This window comes from Thamnophis elegans, chromosome 12 (assembly GCF_009769535.1).
Source record: "Thamnophis elegans isolate rThaEle1 chromosome 12, rThaEle1.pri, whole genome shotgun sequence".
NCBI classification, from domain to species: domain Eukaryota; kingdom Metazoa; phylum Chordata; class Lepidosauria; order Squamata; family Colubridae; genus Thamnophis; species Thamnophis elegans.
In genome coordinates, this window is record NC_045552.1 from 43411024 (window position 1) to 43427180 (window position 16157).

At 39.8% G+C, this 16157-nt stretch overlaps 1 protein-coding gene across 1 annotated transcript; it reads right to left on the bottom strand.

Annotated features, from left to right (window-relative positions):
• Positions 1-2161: 2161 nt before the first annotated feature.
• Positions 2162-15874, bottom strand: ITM2A (integral membrane protein 2A). The gene is made up of 6 exons (XM_032227455.1): positions 15654-15874; positions 8681-8812; positions 7617-7805; positions 5864-5974; positions 5233-5383; positions 2162-3219 (listed from the first exon to the last, which is right to left on the bottom strand). Exons 1-6 carry the CDS (start codon positions 15735-15737, stop codon positions 3131-3133), a joined length of 756 nt encoding a protein of 251 aa, XP_032083346.1. The 5' UTR covers positions 15738-15874; the 3' UTR covers positions 2162-3130.
• Between the last annotated feature and the right edge of the window lie 283 nt (positions 15875-16157).

Here is a 16157-nt window from a genome sequence, read left to right on the forward strand (position 1 = left end):
AGTCTCCCTTTATTTATTTATCAGCACAAATAAAACACACACACACACACACATAAATATATAAAGCAGATATTTTTTGAGAACTGGTGAATAAGCTGTTTTTACATCCTGTCAATGGCTAAAGAACTGGGAGGGGGGAGAGAAAAAGCATCTTTTTCATAAATAACTCAGGGCAATGAACATACTTAACTCACCTTCTGCCTCCTGTTTTCTTCACAAGTGAGATGAGTTGGGCAGAGGGAGAAGAATGGGTCCAGTCAACCCAGCCACCTTTCATGCCAAAACAAAATATGACAGTTCTCTCGTTTCTAGCTCGATGCCTTGATCGCTAAATCAAACTAGCTTTTATTTATATTCAAAAGAATTGGATTCTGTTATGTTACAGTCTCAAGGATTGGCAGTGGTGGTATGGGTGGAACCTATAACTTGAGTCCAAAATTTGTTGCTAAGCAAGACAGCTGTTAAGTGAGTTTTGCCCCATTTTACAACCTTCCCTTACGCAGTTCTTAACTGAATATTTGCAGTTCTAAAGTTAGTAACGTGGTTGTAAAGTGAACCTGCCTTCCCCATGGACTGTCAGATGGCAAACAGTGGTCACATGACCCCAGAACTCTGCAACCGTCATAAATACATGCAAGTTGTCAGGTACCTGAATTTTGGTCAGCTTGCTAGTTTTAAGTGTGAGAGTGTCACTTTTTGGAATGCTTTGAATTGTCACTAAATAAAATGTTTCTAAATGAAATGACACCTATTCCTACTGCCTCGATTACTTGCCTTTAGTCAAACTGTTTTGGGGGGGGGGTTGCACCCTGCCACACGCCCCACTTGCTGGCCCTCCTGTTGGTGAACACAACTCAACTATGTTCATTAAACACAATTGATTTCTTTTTGACTGTCAACACTGCCATCTAGTGGGCATGCAGGATTTTTTCCCCTGCTTGAATGTTGGGCCTGGAGGAAAATTATAAATTATAAAGCATGTGAATGACATGCTGAGGCAGACAAGTTCCAGCAAGAATATTCCTCTTCAGTTATTATTCCAAGAAAAAAAAATGACAATGTAATTGATCCAGAAACCCTTTCCCTGCAGCACCACAAGGTCACCATTGTCTTCTATCCATGGACCAAAAAGAAAAAATCTCCTTGAAAATTCTTCTGGAATTGTACTGGAAAACCCCAAATTTAATTCCACCCCATCTGGTTTGCAAAAAAAGCAAAAATAAAATTACATGCCCACAACTACTTCTTGGAAGGCACTGGCTGCCTTCCCCTTCAAAAGTTGTCTCAAATTATGATTAATAAATGGAAATTGTTTACAGGTTCTACACAATAAGCACCATGTAACAAAAATATGACATTTAATCAATTCCCTTACTACCAAGGTGACACACACCCAATACAGAAGTGCCATCTGGAAGTACACGAACATCTTTTTAATGGGCCAAATGAAAGCCCGCAGCTTAGGAAACCCGCACGCTCTGTTGTGACTAAGCTGGCCTAGGGGATTTTGCATTAGTATTCAAGAAAGGAGAGGATGACGCAAATCCACCAGAGAGGATTTATGGCTAACAAATCACAGCTCTTCCAACAGAAAACTGAATTCCGCAACATAAATTGTACAAATCACACTTTCTTTCTTTCTTGAACTATCCACTAGTGCAGGGGGTCCTCAACCTCTGGGCTGCAGCCCACTACCAGGCCATGGCTTGGGCTGGCACATGTGTGTGTAGCTCTGCTTGTGTGAGGTGGGACAGCGCACATTCATGCACACACAGCTTCACTTGCGTGACTGCAACCGGGTTCCCATCGCCCTCCAGCTGGGCCGCCAAGCCACAATAGTTGGGGACCGCTGCCCTAGCAGCTTTATTTTTGTAATCAACTGAAAAGGAAATTGAACACTTAATGATTAGAGTCACTACTCTGTCACTGAAGAACTAAGCAATAACTTTGGAATGAACAGAATATCCCATTACAGCCATGTGCATCTTTTCAGGCGCTTCTGGACTCGCACTGAAGTTGAAACTTGACAGTCAGTAGACAGGAAAGCATCCTAAAGAAATCCGAGACCCACCTCAATGCTGTTAAGAGTTCATAAACCTTGTTAAATGTGCCCTTTCCCCAATTTTTTCGCAGTCAGAACAAAATGGAAGCCACCACTATCATCTTAAGAGAAACATTTATTAGAGGGTTGCACAATCTGTGTGAAATATAAAGTCCCTTATAAAATACTCAGTTTGCAGCTCTCTAGAAATCCCTTTGCCAACTCAGACCACAATTCCCAACAAGGATAAGTTCTCTGCAGTAATAGTGGTAACTTGCTCGTAAGGTCTGCTCTAGAAGTTTCACAAGATAGGAATTTTATAGCGATGGAAACACTGAAAACTGGACCTGCTAAAAATGTTAATCATATACCTTTGTATTTAAGATGTTAAGAAGTAGGTCCAGTAACCCAAAATACCAATGTAAAAGCTTTTAAGAATAAATGTGCTTGGCTATACAACTAAATATCACAACAAACAGGAGGGAGGAATTAAAAGTAGTAAGGTCAGCTCGATAGGCTCCAAATATACATACAAATTTAATACAGTAATTGCACAAAATGAAAAAAGCAATGTTAGCTGCTTATGATTACCAAGGTTAAAGTTACATGCTTCACAAATGAAGTTTAAATAAAACCCTTAAAATTTTGATGTGTTTTTTTTTTGTTTCCCTAATAGAAAACAAAGTGCAGAACAATTTTATGAACCTAGAAACCAATGTGCAAACTAGAGATTAATGTAATTAGTTTTTGTGAGAAAGTCAAGTAATGAATTGATTACATGTTTATGGAGGAACTGGTATTTGGATTTCAATTTTCTTCAGTCTAAAACAGACATACAGATGTTTTTAAGAGGATAATCCATTTTAATATGTTACTATTCAAAATTGAAGGAGCTGAAAAAATTAGCAGCACCACAAATTTCAAAGAAAAGCCTATTGTGGATTTAAAAGGGTTCTTTTCATCTAAGCAATTCACAGAAAGGAAACATAAGGCTTTTGATTATCACTGCACATTTAATTTTGAAACTGAAGGTGTAAAGCTTGGATCCTTAATGAAGATGCGTGATTGTCATTTTCCGCCCTGCACTCTTCATTGCTGACAGAACTTGGTTTCAACAATAAACACGTTTTCAAAGTGTCGGATTATATGGCACTTTTCAGCAGAACGCTTCTGAAGGCCTAGAAAGACAGGGGGGAAAAACAATACCAATTTATTCAGGGAATAGGAGCAGGTCAGATAGAACAGATTTTTTCTTTCCATAGGCTACAAGGTGTTATTTCAAGTTCAGTCATCCAGCACGAATGGCTTCCCAAAACATGCAGGTTGTGGAATTCTGGAAGCTGAAGTCTATATATTTTAAAAGTTAAGTTTGAACAACACTGAGTTATCAAAGCTGACTGTAATTGCTTAGGGATGCATACTGGAGCTTTAGGTCAATGAAGGAAAGAAAATACCCAGGAAAGCCACATTCAATCATTGTTAAAAAGTGTCATCATCACCATAAACATTCTTTGGACATTGGTGGGGCTAACATTGCAATATGGAATGCAAAGGGTGCTCTTCAGGATTGCATTACCTTTTTATTGTTTCCATCTTAATGGAATGTTAGAAGCCACATGAAGGGGCTCAAGATGCCGCCTATAGTTTAAACTCCCCGAAAACAGAACAGAATGGGAGCAAACTGAAGGTAAAGGAAGTAGTCCAGCAAAAGAAAAGTGGAGTTTAAAAAGAGGGCTGTTCTGATCGGGAATTGCAAAGAAAAACATCCCTCCAAGGGAACTCAGAATTTGCTGATCCTGCATTATGTGTTTGAAAGTGAATCCTATGCTGCCTGCCCTTGTTCCCCAATGCACATACACACATGTAATATAGAAAGGGAAAGCAGAAACACCAGAGAACACATTAATTTACTACACAGAAGGAAAAAGAATTAAGTATCCCCTTCATTGCTGGTAAAAGGGGTGGAAAGAATTCTAGAAACCACCCTTCGTAGATTTCCCCTACTTTGTTTTAATACAGCACTGGTGAGCACAAGCAAAATCTCTCAAGAAATGGCCAGCTATTTCAGAGATCCTTAAATGGCACTTGAAGATAGCATTTATCAAAATGTCCCCAATTGCTGACCTTTAAGTAAGAGAATGAACATGAACTTGCAAATATGGCCATCGTTTTTCTACATTATTTCATATGCTGCAAGTATGGTGCTATTTATTCAGTACTCAAAATGACTTGACTGTGACCTGCTAATTCTATCTGACAGGAGTGACTCTGCAGTGAGCCTAAGTCCACTCTCAAACATTAGCTTTCAAGAGGCAAGTGCCAATTTTCAAAAAGGGGATGGATTAAAGTACTCAGCAAAAGATGCTGAAAGGATTTAGGGAAGCCATCTGGGGCATGAACAGGAGTGCCAACACGGGTAAAGTGGCTGTATAAGTCACTTCAGCTGTCTGGAATGCATATGATCACATAAAAGTACTTAAAATAGGAGCAAGCAGGATTACACAGGTAATAAAAAAACATCAACTTTAGGTCAATGTATTTAAAGCACAATGAAACACTTTGCTCTTATTTTAAGTCTTTATAAGCTGAAGGTGCAGAATAGTATAATAGTAGTACTCTCCGTTTATTCAGCAAAAGACACGAGCGACTGTATAAAATTGGATGTTCCAATATTATGTAACATGCCCTTCCCTTCATTTCATTCGCTAATACTAAGGAAATCAACTCAAGTTACATTCCTTCTCACCACACCCTATCCCATACACAAAAAAGGATCAGCCAGGAAATCACTGCTAATCTATCTGGCACCGCTGTTTAAGTCTTATAGCAACCTCACGTCCTGAGAACATTTGCTCTCTTCTGTCTGACTGAAGATACAGAAATGGTTCTTTATTCTGTAAGGCTTGACGGCAGCTGAAAAGCAGAATATGGGGTTAACTAAAGTTGAATTCAAAGTTTAGGGCTCGCAATATACCCATCAAGAATAATAGCTGGATCCTAGTTGGTAATTCCTGGTGGAAAATCCCTCCATTTAACAAACTCCTTTGTTTACTGAACTTTTATTATTCCCATGGCAGCTTTTCTCCTTAAGATAGAAAATCATACAAAAGGCAATTCTAAACCACTCGCCAATTTTCCCTTGGGTTTCTTTTTCATATCCTGACAGTAACAATTCAAAATAAAATACTCACCAATGAGCTTCTCTCTGCGCTGAAGTCTGAAGGTTTCCTTCCCTACACAGAGCTGGTAAATGAAGACACCCAGATCTGACACATTATCAATCTCTTCAGTCACAACCATTTCCTCACGAACAAGGTAAGTCTGAGGCAAGTAGGAACCCGTCTGTGTGTGTGTGTGGAAAAAAATACCATTCTTAATACAGACATTTGTGATTATTCAACCAAGAGCAGTTACACCTGAAGGAAATTAAGCATGTTACAGATGGTGAGAGATTGGGGACACTCTAAAGCAGGGGTATCATACTCAGGGCCGGATATGGCACTTGCTGACTCTGCTCCCGCCTGGTTTAGTGAAGGGGGGAAAAGTCCCAATACGTCATGTGACACCGTGACGACGCGAGTTTGACACCCCTGCTGTAAAGGAAGCATGCTTAGCAATTGGTGAGCACCCACAACTTCAGATGTTTCAGACTTTTATGATTTTAAAAATGCCAGCTTGCACAAGATCTCAAAGGTCACATGTTCAGCGACCTTTCATTACAGCAATTCTGGAAATGACACAACATGGTTCTTTTAAACTTTTGCCATGCAGATGTGCACTGCAGTAAGAATTCACATATATCTCCATCGGAGTGGTACCTACCGCTAATTTTGCAAAAAGATCGATCAGGTTCCGTGGTGGCATAACAATAGAGGTGTTCAGAGGAATCACATAGCAATTGCCAAGCTGGAGATCAAGGTAGGCTGTCAGGAGCTACAAGAAGATAAGCAAGGGGGGGGGGGGGAGAGACATCCAGTAACAGAGGATGGATTTTCAGTTCTGCCAGTTGTTTCAAACCAGCCCTTTGTAAAAGAATAATGTGTTTTACTGCCACAAATTTAATATAATTGATTTGAAAACCAAAGTAACAAACTTTGAAGTATAATGCTACATCCCCAAATTGTTCTTTTTCAATGCAACAAAGTTCTCAATAGGAAGCAGCAATCTGTAAACACATTTCATTTTTGAAACCCAACACCCTCCCGAGAGAAATGTTGAAGACTTGCTTTCTGTAAATCACATTAACTTTGGCTTAAAATTCATCTTTAAGGGGGAGAGAAGATGTTGTATCACTAGCACTTTTATGTAAAACAGCCAGCTGAGAACTGCAGATCCAACACGTATCAAGGTGCCAGGAGGGACAAGTTGCCTTAAGGGTATGGGATGGTGTATTTAAGTATGGGATTATCACAAGATTCAACTGTTGAATGAGAGCCTACATAGTATGAAAATCCAAGGCAACTGACTGATCAAGAATCAGGTTAAAAACAGAGGGTAAAATGGAGGACAATACTGGATCTTTTCTGCTTGCAACATTCTCAGATAATGAAAAGCACTGAAACTAACCCGCCTTTCTAATATGCTAAATTACAAGAGACAAGGAAGTAAAGAAGAGAATCATATCTTTTCTAGGGCTCCAAACTTGTAATGTTGCTTTGCAGTTATCTTAACACCGACTGGAAATGACTATACATATTTCACAGGATTACTGCTTAGACATAATAAGGCAGCAGTCCCATATAAGGCTGCTGATTAATTGGCTGTGCTAAGCATGTCTAAGCCTGTGCACAGTGTATTTTTGTGAAGGACAACTGTGCTTTCAGAAATAAGCGCCTGTTATTCCGAGCCAACTGCATGTGGAAAACTGGGGTGTCACCCTTTAAAGTAGACCGAATGAGGAAACAAGATTTCACTACATTTTAGTGAGAAAAGCCACAAAATAAGTCTTGAGAATCTCTGCATCTTGCCTCTTCTACTCGAGGGAGGTGGGGAAGGGGAGGATGATCCCTTTGTAACTCTCCCACTCTGGCCTTACTGCATGCTTCTTCTGCACCTGGTGTTTTCCTAGCAGCCTCTAGGTTCTTTTCCCAAGGTTATTTCCCTGCCTTTGTATCAGTGGGCAATGCTATAGGCAAAGGCAGCTATCTCAACTTGGCATGTTCCCAACCTACACCCACCAGTTCCAGCAATGATTAGAAATGATGGGAGTTACAGGCCAAACTCCTTGGGGGGGAGAGGGGGGGATCAGTTTAATGAAAGCCTCCCTTAAGAAATAGAAAATCCTCTGCTTTGAAGAAAGAATCGTTTCTCCTCCATTTGGCAACACAATTTTCCCTGGAATTTATTTGTGAGATTAGGGCTCCTACTTTGAGATTTCTCCCAGAAAGCACCAATAAATATTTTACATTTAGCATACACATGTTGCTGGTGCTTGAAAATGGGGGGGGGGAGGGGGGAGAAAGACTACCAGACTTTAATCCAGAAAGAGCATAAAAACACAATTACATATTAAACAGACTTCATCAAAACTTTTACCAAAAGAAAGAATAAAAAGAATCCACAAGAAGGGACTCACTCTGTCAAAATCATGCACAATAGCTGCTGGGTCACTGTCAGAGAAGTTTGGAACAGGTACATCAATGATGGCAATGTTATCTGTTTCTCTGATATCAGCTTCTTCAGCGATGGGCAGGAAATATGGCTCCGCTGCCTGATTCTGATTGTCTTCTCCCACGTAACACATTTGACCGCGGAACATTTTGCTCTTTAAAAAAGAGAAATCGCCAGCTGTAATACTCATTTAAAGGTGGAGGAATTAATTTAGTTCAACTGTCCTGGAATTGCTGAAGCAGTTTCCCCTGATTGGGCAAAGAAAGTGCTACTAATTCCATTTTCCCCACAACCTCTGAAAATATCAACTTATTACTGGGTCCTGGAAGACCACAGGGGGGATCTGCCATGATGTGCACTGACTGCTATCTGGAAAAGGACTGGAGTATATTGACAAGTGAGGTTTTTTGGCTCACGAAACATGAAGGAGGAACAAAGGAAACTTCCCCTTCTCAAGCCATTAGTTTATGCAGAGAACATAAAATGGGGCATATGACTAGCCACACAAAACCTGTCACTTTTTCGATTCAATTACTGTAATTTGCTTTATATGGAGCTACTTTTAAAGATGATCCAGAAATGTCAACAGGTGGAATACAGCTGACCACTGGATATCTGCAGCATGGAAAACTTGTTATAGCAGATTCTTTGCTGCCATTTAAGGCACCAGATATCACCTATAAAGCCTTGTGAGACTGGCTACCTTTGGAACCACCTAATTTGGGAGAATCTGCCATCCAATATACAGTATATGAATATTAAGGATCTCTTATCAAGGAATGATCACCCAAAAGGAGGCATTTTTATTGGAATACTACTCCTAAGAGTTTATTCCCTGTGGTTATGATGGCTCCTTCCTTCATTTCCTTGCAGGAGACTGTAAAAACTGAATTATTTTGGGAAACCTTCAAGGACTAGCTTGCCATCCTTACTGTGTATATTTTTGAATGTATATTGTCAGACTGAAGCTATTAAAAAGTGGGGAAATAAGCTCAGAAACAAGTGGGATAATAATCAACTCTCCAATACCTTTGGCATGAAATATTTGTAGATGCAGGCTCCCCCAACCACTATTCCAGCTAAAATGAAGGCAAGTCCCAAAAGAGTCAGCAGACATCTTCCAGAGGAACCTTCACGGTGATGTGTTGCAATTTCTGGGTCCTTGAAAACATAGATAAAAAGTTGTTTTAAATTTTTTATTGTCTTAAAGATGAAATTACTATTTTCCTTGAATCAATAGGGTGACATTACCCTCCCAAGTGAAAGATAATGTGAGACACAACAGGATTTTGGCCCAAGGTTACAGTGTTTGCCCCAAATACAAAGATAAGATTCAACTGTCATTCCATAAAAGGTCTTCTTGGAAGAAGACAAGATAAAGCAAAACAAAACAGACAAGAGAAAAGAAAAATCCATATTTCTCATGGCTTTAACAATCCAGATGCCAAGCCACATAATGTAAATGCTTCTCCTCTGATTTTGCCATCAGAGACTATAGATTTTTCACCATGGCACTAAGTAAGAATTAGAATGAATTTTTGACAATTAGATTATTATCTCAAAAGTTGTTGAATTTCTATTCATCCTCCAGGATTACTCAGGCATTAAAATGTATGGTAAGTCTCGTTAGAATACTTTATTGCAACTTGAGGCAAGAAATAGTTGTTTCTAGTTCAGAACAGATACTCCATTTCCTACAATTACTGTCTGGTTTCTACCTATCTTTAACTATCCATCCTACAGCACAAGTTCATGATGACTGTGAAGAGGAAGCATTTTTAGAATTCTTTGTAATTATGTGGGGGCTTTTTACATCAGTTCTGGTTAAAAGAGGAACTCCAAATAACCAATATCATCAAAAATTCTATGAAGCAAAAAAAGTTCGCTAGCACTTAATATATGCTGCTCATGTAGATTTGTGTTTCAATGAACAATGCTAACCATTGCAATTATTTGAGCATTTTCAACAAATTAAAGGTCTAGATTTTACTTGAATTTACCGTATTAAAACAATTATACATATCACAACTATCAAAAACTCATGAAGAGACCATACGGCTAAAACACAAAGTATGAAGGTGATTTTATTCAGATAACTGACTATCCTGAAAAAGTTTTTTTTTAATGCTGCTTTAAATGTGATACTGGCTATCACAAATACTCTAATCAAGTCAGGCATAAAAAAATCATGTTGCAACTTGTTTGGAATCATTTCGCTGACCTAGAATGAAACAAAATAAAAGCTATCTGTGTAAGCAAGAAACACAGATTTCTTTATACTTCACTAAAAACTCCCAACAAAACTTCTTTATCAGCAACTGACACAAATGCTAATACAGCATTTCATAGTTCAAGTTAGTTAAGTAACCCTGCCTACAGAAATATTGTTTACTTGGATCAATCAATCTGAAAGTCCCTTAGCTATGTATCTGATGATTTATGAAATAGAAGAAAGGCTCCAGAAAGTATATTTGAAGATCTGTTAACAAAATTCCCCCAATAAACATTTGGAGATTAACACCTTTATGCCTTTTTAATTTTCACTTTCTGCAAGGCCTTTTTTTATGAAGTTAGAAAATCCAGTATTATAAACATTATCAGAACAAGACTGGCATAGTGGTTAAGGTCTGAGGCCAGAACCAAGTCGGGGCAGGGAACATGGAAACAAGGCAGCTGGACAAATGGTTGTTGGCACTGGCTGGGGCGTTATGCTTTCCGGCACCCAGCAAGCAGTCCCAAAGCCACATGGTCCTGGGGTGCTTGCTGTCCCACAAAGCAGGCTTCAGGGCAGCCAAAGGACAAAGATGGAAAAGGAGAGGGGGAGATGATCCAAGACCCTCACTTTATCAAGGATCAGGACTGGGAGCAACCAAGCCCAGAATGGTTTGGATTGAGGTAGATACCCCACTTAACCCACAATTCTCTGTTAACTATCTTAATAGGCAGCGCAGGGAGCACTATTGTTAAGACCTGTGATATCTTGATTTAAGATTGCATTGTTTTGTGATGGAAATCCCAGTCCAAATTATGGTCAGATAGTAGTATGAGGACTACTTTATACCGGTACTTCCATATTATATGTCTCAAATGTTAAAGAAATATCTTTAAATATTTATTTAGTAGCTTTATCTCATTCTTTTTTCAGAAACTCATCAATGCACAGCATTTTCTCATCTGCCCCTTCCCCCCCCCCCAAACAACATAGCTGTGAAGTAGGTTCAACTAAGAGGAAACAACTTTGGCCACTGGTGAGAAAAACATAAGTTTATTGAACACCATGATATTTTAACTGCAGCTCTGTTTATTTAGAACCCAGTCCTATTGCTTGACACTGGTGATTTGTATGAAAGTTCACAACTGCTGAATTGCTAAGATAAACCAGAGCAATACTTTTGTGCTTGCAGAAGCTTCAGATTGAATTGCAACATACTAGAAAAGCAGGTCTCCCAATTATTATTGGAGATTTGGAGGTGGGGAGGGAGAGAAGAGATACTACGTGCACATTTTGGCTCAGCAGGTTGTCATTTGACTTAATACAAAAGTAGATTAGGCGCACAGGAAACATCTGTGACAACAAATAAAGCAACTTTCCTATCTGATGTTTGACAGGGCTCCCTATAACCCACATTGCCTCTTGTCTGGCCACCAGACAGGAAACTAAAGCTGCCTAATCAAACTACCACTGGGTTAGGTAACATTTGATCTTTATCGTGCTCTAAGGGAAATCCTGGGTGTGTACAGAGAGCTGGCCTTCATATACAACATGCTTAGATACACAGCTTAAGACTGGTGTTGCCAACATAAAGTCCAAAGGTATTACTGTGCTTGCAGATACCTCTCTAGGCACTGCCAACATGTCTGACCCATCCCACTTTACATGCAGTAATTTATGACTTTAATGGGTAACTGCCTACTGCAAGAGGCCCAACTTCCACTTTCATTTTTGTACCCGAGACACTCACATACCCTACTTTTAAAGGGGGAGGGAGGAATGGTGAGAGGATTCTACCATTGTTTTGTTTGGAAATCACACATCTGCCCAGAATAAAAGAAAACAACTAGAAAGGAGTGTTCAAATAGTTGCAGCACTTTGTTAAACAATGCTTTGCGATTGAGATTTAATAGGGATTCTGTAAATAGGCAAGTTAATCAAGGATTTTTTTAAAAAAATCAGAAGATGCTTGAAAAAAGTTGAATGTCCCCATTTTAAAATATGGATCTACCTATAACACTGAAACACCATTGCATATTTAAAGATCTATAAGTTTAGAACTAATCCCGTATAAATCTGATATTAAAGCATGATTTTTTTTCATTAAAATTGTTACAGGGCAATTATCAATCATAGAACTCTTTTTCAAAAATCATACATCTAATGGGACTTATGAAGACTGAGACTCAAATAACCCCTTTTATTGTGAATTTTATGCATATTATGGTTGGATTTAAACCATCCTGTAATCCACTATGAAATTGGCCCAGTTTCTTCAGTGTAGGGATTTTACTTTGCATAAGCTGAAGTATTACAATGAAAATAAAGTCAGTTCACTAAAATCCATATTGTATGTATGTATGTATGTATGTATGTATGTATGTATGTATGTATGTACGTACGTACGTACGTACTGTGTCACAACCCCTGGTATGCCCAAATATGGGAGGGAGCATACTGCTTCCCTTTTCTGTCTATTGGCTCACTCTGGGAGCCATCCAGGCAGAAAGCCATTTTTTTAATGTTACCTTTGTTACATGTGTGTTGCAACTGTCCCTTTATTTATTTATCAGCACAATTGCAACACACACACACACAAACACACACACACAAGGTGAATTCATAAAACTACTCCCTGTGCAGTTCTTTAGCCTACTAGCCTATATTTTGGTATCCAGTTGTGACTGTTAAATTGCTGCCCTGGACTTTTTCTCTTTAAGTTAAAAATTGTTACACAACCTTTACAATTTCCTGAGCTTAAACAGAACTCTACAAGTTAGGGGGATGTGGTTAGTGTGCAACAGCACTCTGAAACATAGACCAATGGTAAAACTATTTCATATTTGTACTTCTTATATGGGTTTAGGCATGTATTTAGACAAGAAGAAGGAATTTAAGCACCCATTTCTTTCAAGAGAAGAGCAATTTCTGTGCACTTGGCAGTAAAAGCATTTTATATGGCATTTTAAAGAGAACAGTATGTAATATAAGTCAAGTATATGATCTCAGCCATTAGGGACAAACCATCAATGCTTGTCACAAATCAGGAGCTTTTAACTGCCTGAAATTGTCCTGTATAATATACAAGTAGAATGAAAATAATGTTCTGAGTAACTTCCAAACATAATCAGGCACAAACATGTATACTGTCAACAAAACAGCTTTTACTTTTTATAAACTGGAATGACTCAAGAGTTGTTTTGAAGGCAGGAACAGGAAATTAGATAGTTTTGCAGATTTTATATATATACACTAGCATGCCTACTGAAAATAAGCTTAGTCTCCTTAAACTGTTCAAACCAAATGCATGATTAGACAGTTCTGAACTTTGCATGTACAGGCACAAAGAATGTCTAATCTGTGTGTTTGCCTAATCTTCTCTCCCATCAGAAAGCAAAACAGAATTAGGCATTCTTTGTGCTGTTAGTTATGTGCCTATATAAAATCTTTCAAACTTCCTTCCAATTTTGCTCAGAAATCCTCATCAGCATATATCCCCAAATCCTTCAACATGTGGGATCAATTCTGAAGGAAAACTTGTTTTGAGCACTACCAAAGTTTCAAGGCAAATTGCAAATTTTGATATAAGCCTTCAAATTTATTTAAACATGCTAATGCCAAGATAGAAACCACTAATTTCAGTAATTCCCACCTGGAGAATTAATATCTTCAATGAGATTATATCCTAACCGAGCCTTGCCATTGCTTACTTTTTAATAGGTTTTTAAAAATATTTTTTTTAAATCAATCAAATAGTTCCTAAAATATCCTTTGAAACAAATATAAACATGTTATTCCCATATAGGGTCAACTAAAGTATTTGACTGTAAAAAAATGTATCACTTTCATGCAAATAACTAGCATTTTGCAAAACAATAGGAACAAGGAAAATCTGGAAGCATTTGAAGTGGTTAATGCTGTTACAATGAAGAGATCATTAATGGAATTGCAAGGATCCTTAAAAGCTGTTAAGGAAATGCTACAAACCAGGAAGAAAGATGGAAATCCACAGTATCCTCATTCTATTTTCAGACCAGGAACGTACTTCTATAAGCATGAAAAGGATTAAAGCTTTCTTTTAAAAAAAATTAAAAAAAATACCAGACTCTCCATGATAATCTTTTATTATTTTAGATTTATATCTTCATTTTCCCTTCAAGGTCCACTCTCCCATTTCCTACCTTTCCATGGCTTACTTTTTAAAAAATAAATTGAATTTAGAAAGGAATTAGAAGCTGTTATGATGCAAAATAATGCACCACTTTCAAGCCTAATTTATACCTCCCAAAACACCTCTAGGCCCCACCTCTAGACAAGGCAGAACTGCTACCACTCAGCATAAAAAAAAACCACCCCAGAACTAATTACTAAAACTCCACCGGCAACTCCAGTCTCTTCCCCATTTTATTTATTAAACTCCTATGCAACCCATCTAGCCAAAGGCTCTTCTTTGCCTTCTTCCTTGAAGGATCAGCCACCCATCCACCAGGGCAGGTTCACTGGCGGATTGAGAGAAAGATCCTCAAATTAGGCAGGAGTATATCCTACCAATATTTATGTCTTTCTATTTATAAGGTTCTTCTCTGTGACTTTACTCACACCGAGAGGATTAATCATACTAACACTGAAGTCTGCTTTGTGTGTGTTATAAATAACTAAACACAGTACAACCTTCCCCTTTTTCCCCCCCACTAAATCCTGCAGCCTATGAAGTTTTTTTTTGGGGGGGGGGGATGATGCCCAAGCAAAGAAGGTGCAATGTTGGTTTTGTTAAATCCCAGTTAAAAATTGATTTTTATTCTTTTGTGTTGTATTGTGTTGGGAGTGTGAGCACTGAGGGAGTTCAATCAATCTCATTGTAAATATGTTGTGCACTGGCTATTATATTATTTATTATTATATACTTTATTCATTAAACATGAAATTCAGTCAACTAAACATGTAAAGATGTGTCGCAAATACCATTGACTGGTGCTGATGGTTGATATGGGTTGCTGCCAGCGTCCTAGGTATCAACCAAGTACCTTCTTAACATACACGATGTTCTGAGTAATGAAGTTTTTTGCAGTTCTGTTGTCATTGCAGGAAGCTGCAATTAGTTGATGTGTCTTATAAAATTCTTGGACATGGTGCCAAGTGCCCCCAGGACAATGGGTATCACTGTTACATGTTCCATATTCGTGTATTATAAATGGCATGCATGAGCCTCTACGAATCCTCAATGGGAGAATCATTTGCAAGGGAGTGCAAACAATTGCAGAGGCCTTTATTCTACTTACTTCAAAGGGGAAGCCCGTTTATACGTGCAGGCCCAACTCTATTCCTCGTTGCGCGTCGATTCGTCAGCTCCACACGTTACGCGTGCCGGTGCAAGACGCGCGTGCACGCACTCACACGCATGCATACGATTCGCTTTGCTTTCTAGGGGGTGGGGAGGCTAATAAGGAGCCTTATTATGCATCGCGTTTATCCAATTTATTCTATTTATTTATTCGCAACGTCTATACTGCCCAAGCGGAGAACCTAAACGAATAGAATACGCTCACTTCTCCACACACAGACCTCCCGCTTCCCGTGTATTGTTTCCCGGTCAACGAACCAGTCACAAGACCCCCATCGGGGAGAAATCCCCAATCCCCCCCCGTCTCGCATGGCGGAGGACTACAAAGCCCATCCCTCACAACCTGAGGGAAGACCGAGGGTCCCGCCGCCATTTTGCCCCGGGGGGAGAGGGGAAACTAGGAGGTGGGGGGGAAACAAAATGGCGGCGCGGCGTCGCCTTCTCCTCACCTGTTCGGCCACCAACGCCTCGGCCGCCTCCTTCTTGGGCTCGTCCTTGTGGGCGAAGGGCGACTGGAACGCGATCTTCACCATGGCGGCGGGGGGCTGAGGGGCTGCTGCTCGTGAGGGGAAAGGCTCCTTCGCAGCGAGGCCGCCTCCGCTGCCGCTTCTGCCTCTACCGAATCCAGCCGCTGCGCTCGGTGTCTCGCCGAGAACTGCGCAGCAACCCCTCCCTCGCTGGGTGGGCGGAGCCTGCGGTGGAAGCAAGGAGAGAGGGGGAGGGAGAGAGGGGAACAAGGTAAGCTTTATGCGCACGCGCGGAGGGGCCCGTACCCTGGGAACAAGGAGACGAAGGCGGACCTTTCTCCTCGTCTGTTCTTCTCCGGGTTGGAGGCTCGAAGTGCGCACGCGTTTAGGCTCCTTTCCCTCCCCCCTTCTCGCCCGGCGAGCCAGGGAGGGAAGAAGGAGGAGGGGGAAACAAAACAAAACAAAAGGAGTCCGACCGGACGCGTG

Coding starts and splice junctions, on each gene's coding strand:
- ITM2A (XM_032227455.1), bottom strand. CDS start 15,737: ATGGTGAAGATCGCGTTCCAGTCGCCCTTCGCCCACAAGGACGAGCCC. Junction 8,813..15,653: donor AGGCGTTGGTGGCCGAACAG/GTGAGGAGAAGG, acceptor TATGTTTTCAAG/GACCCAGAAATTGCAACACA. Junction 3,220..5,232: donor GCGCAGAGAGAAGCTCATTG/GTGAGTATTTTA, acceptor CTGTCTTTCTAG/GCCTTCAGAAGCGTTCTGCT.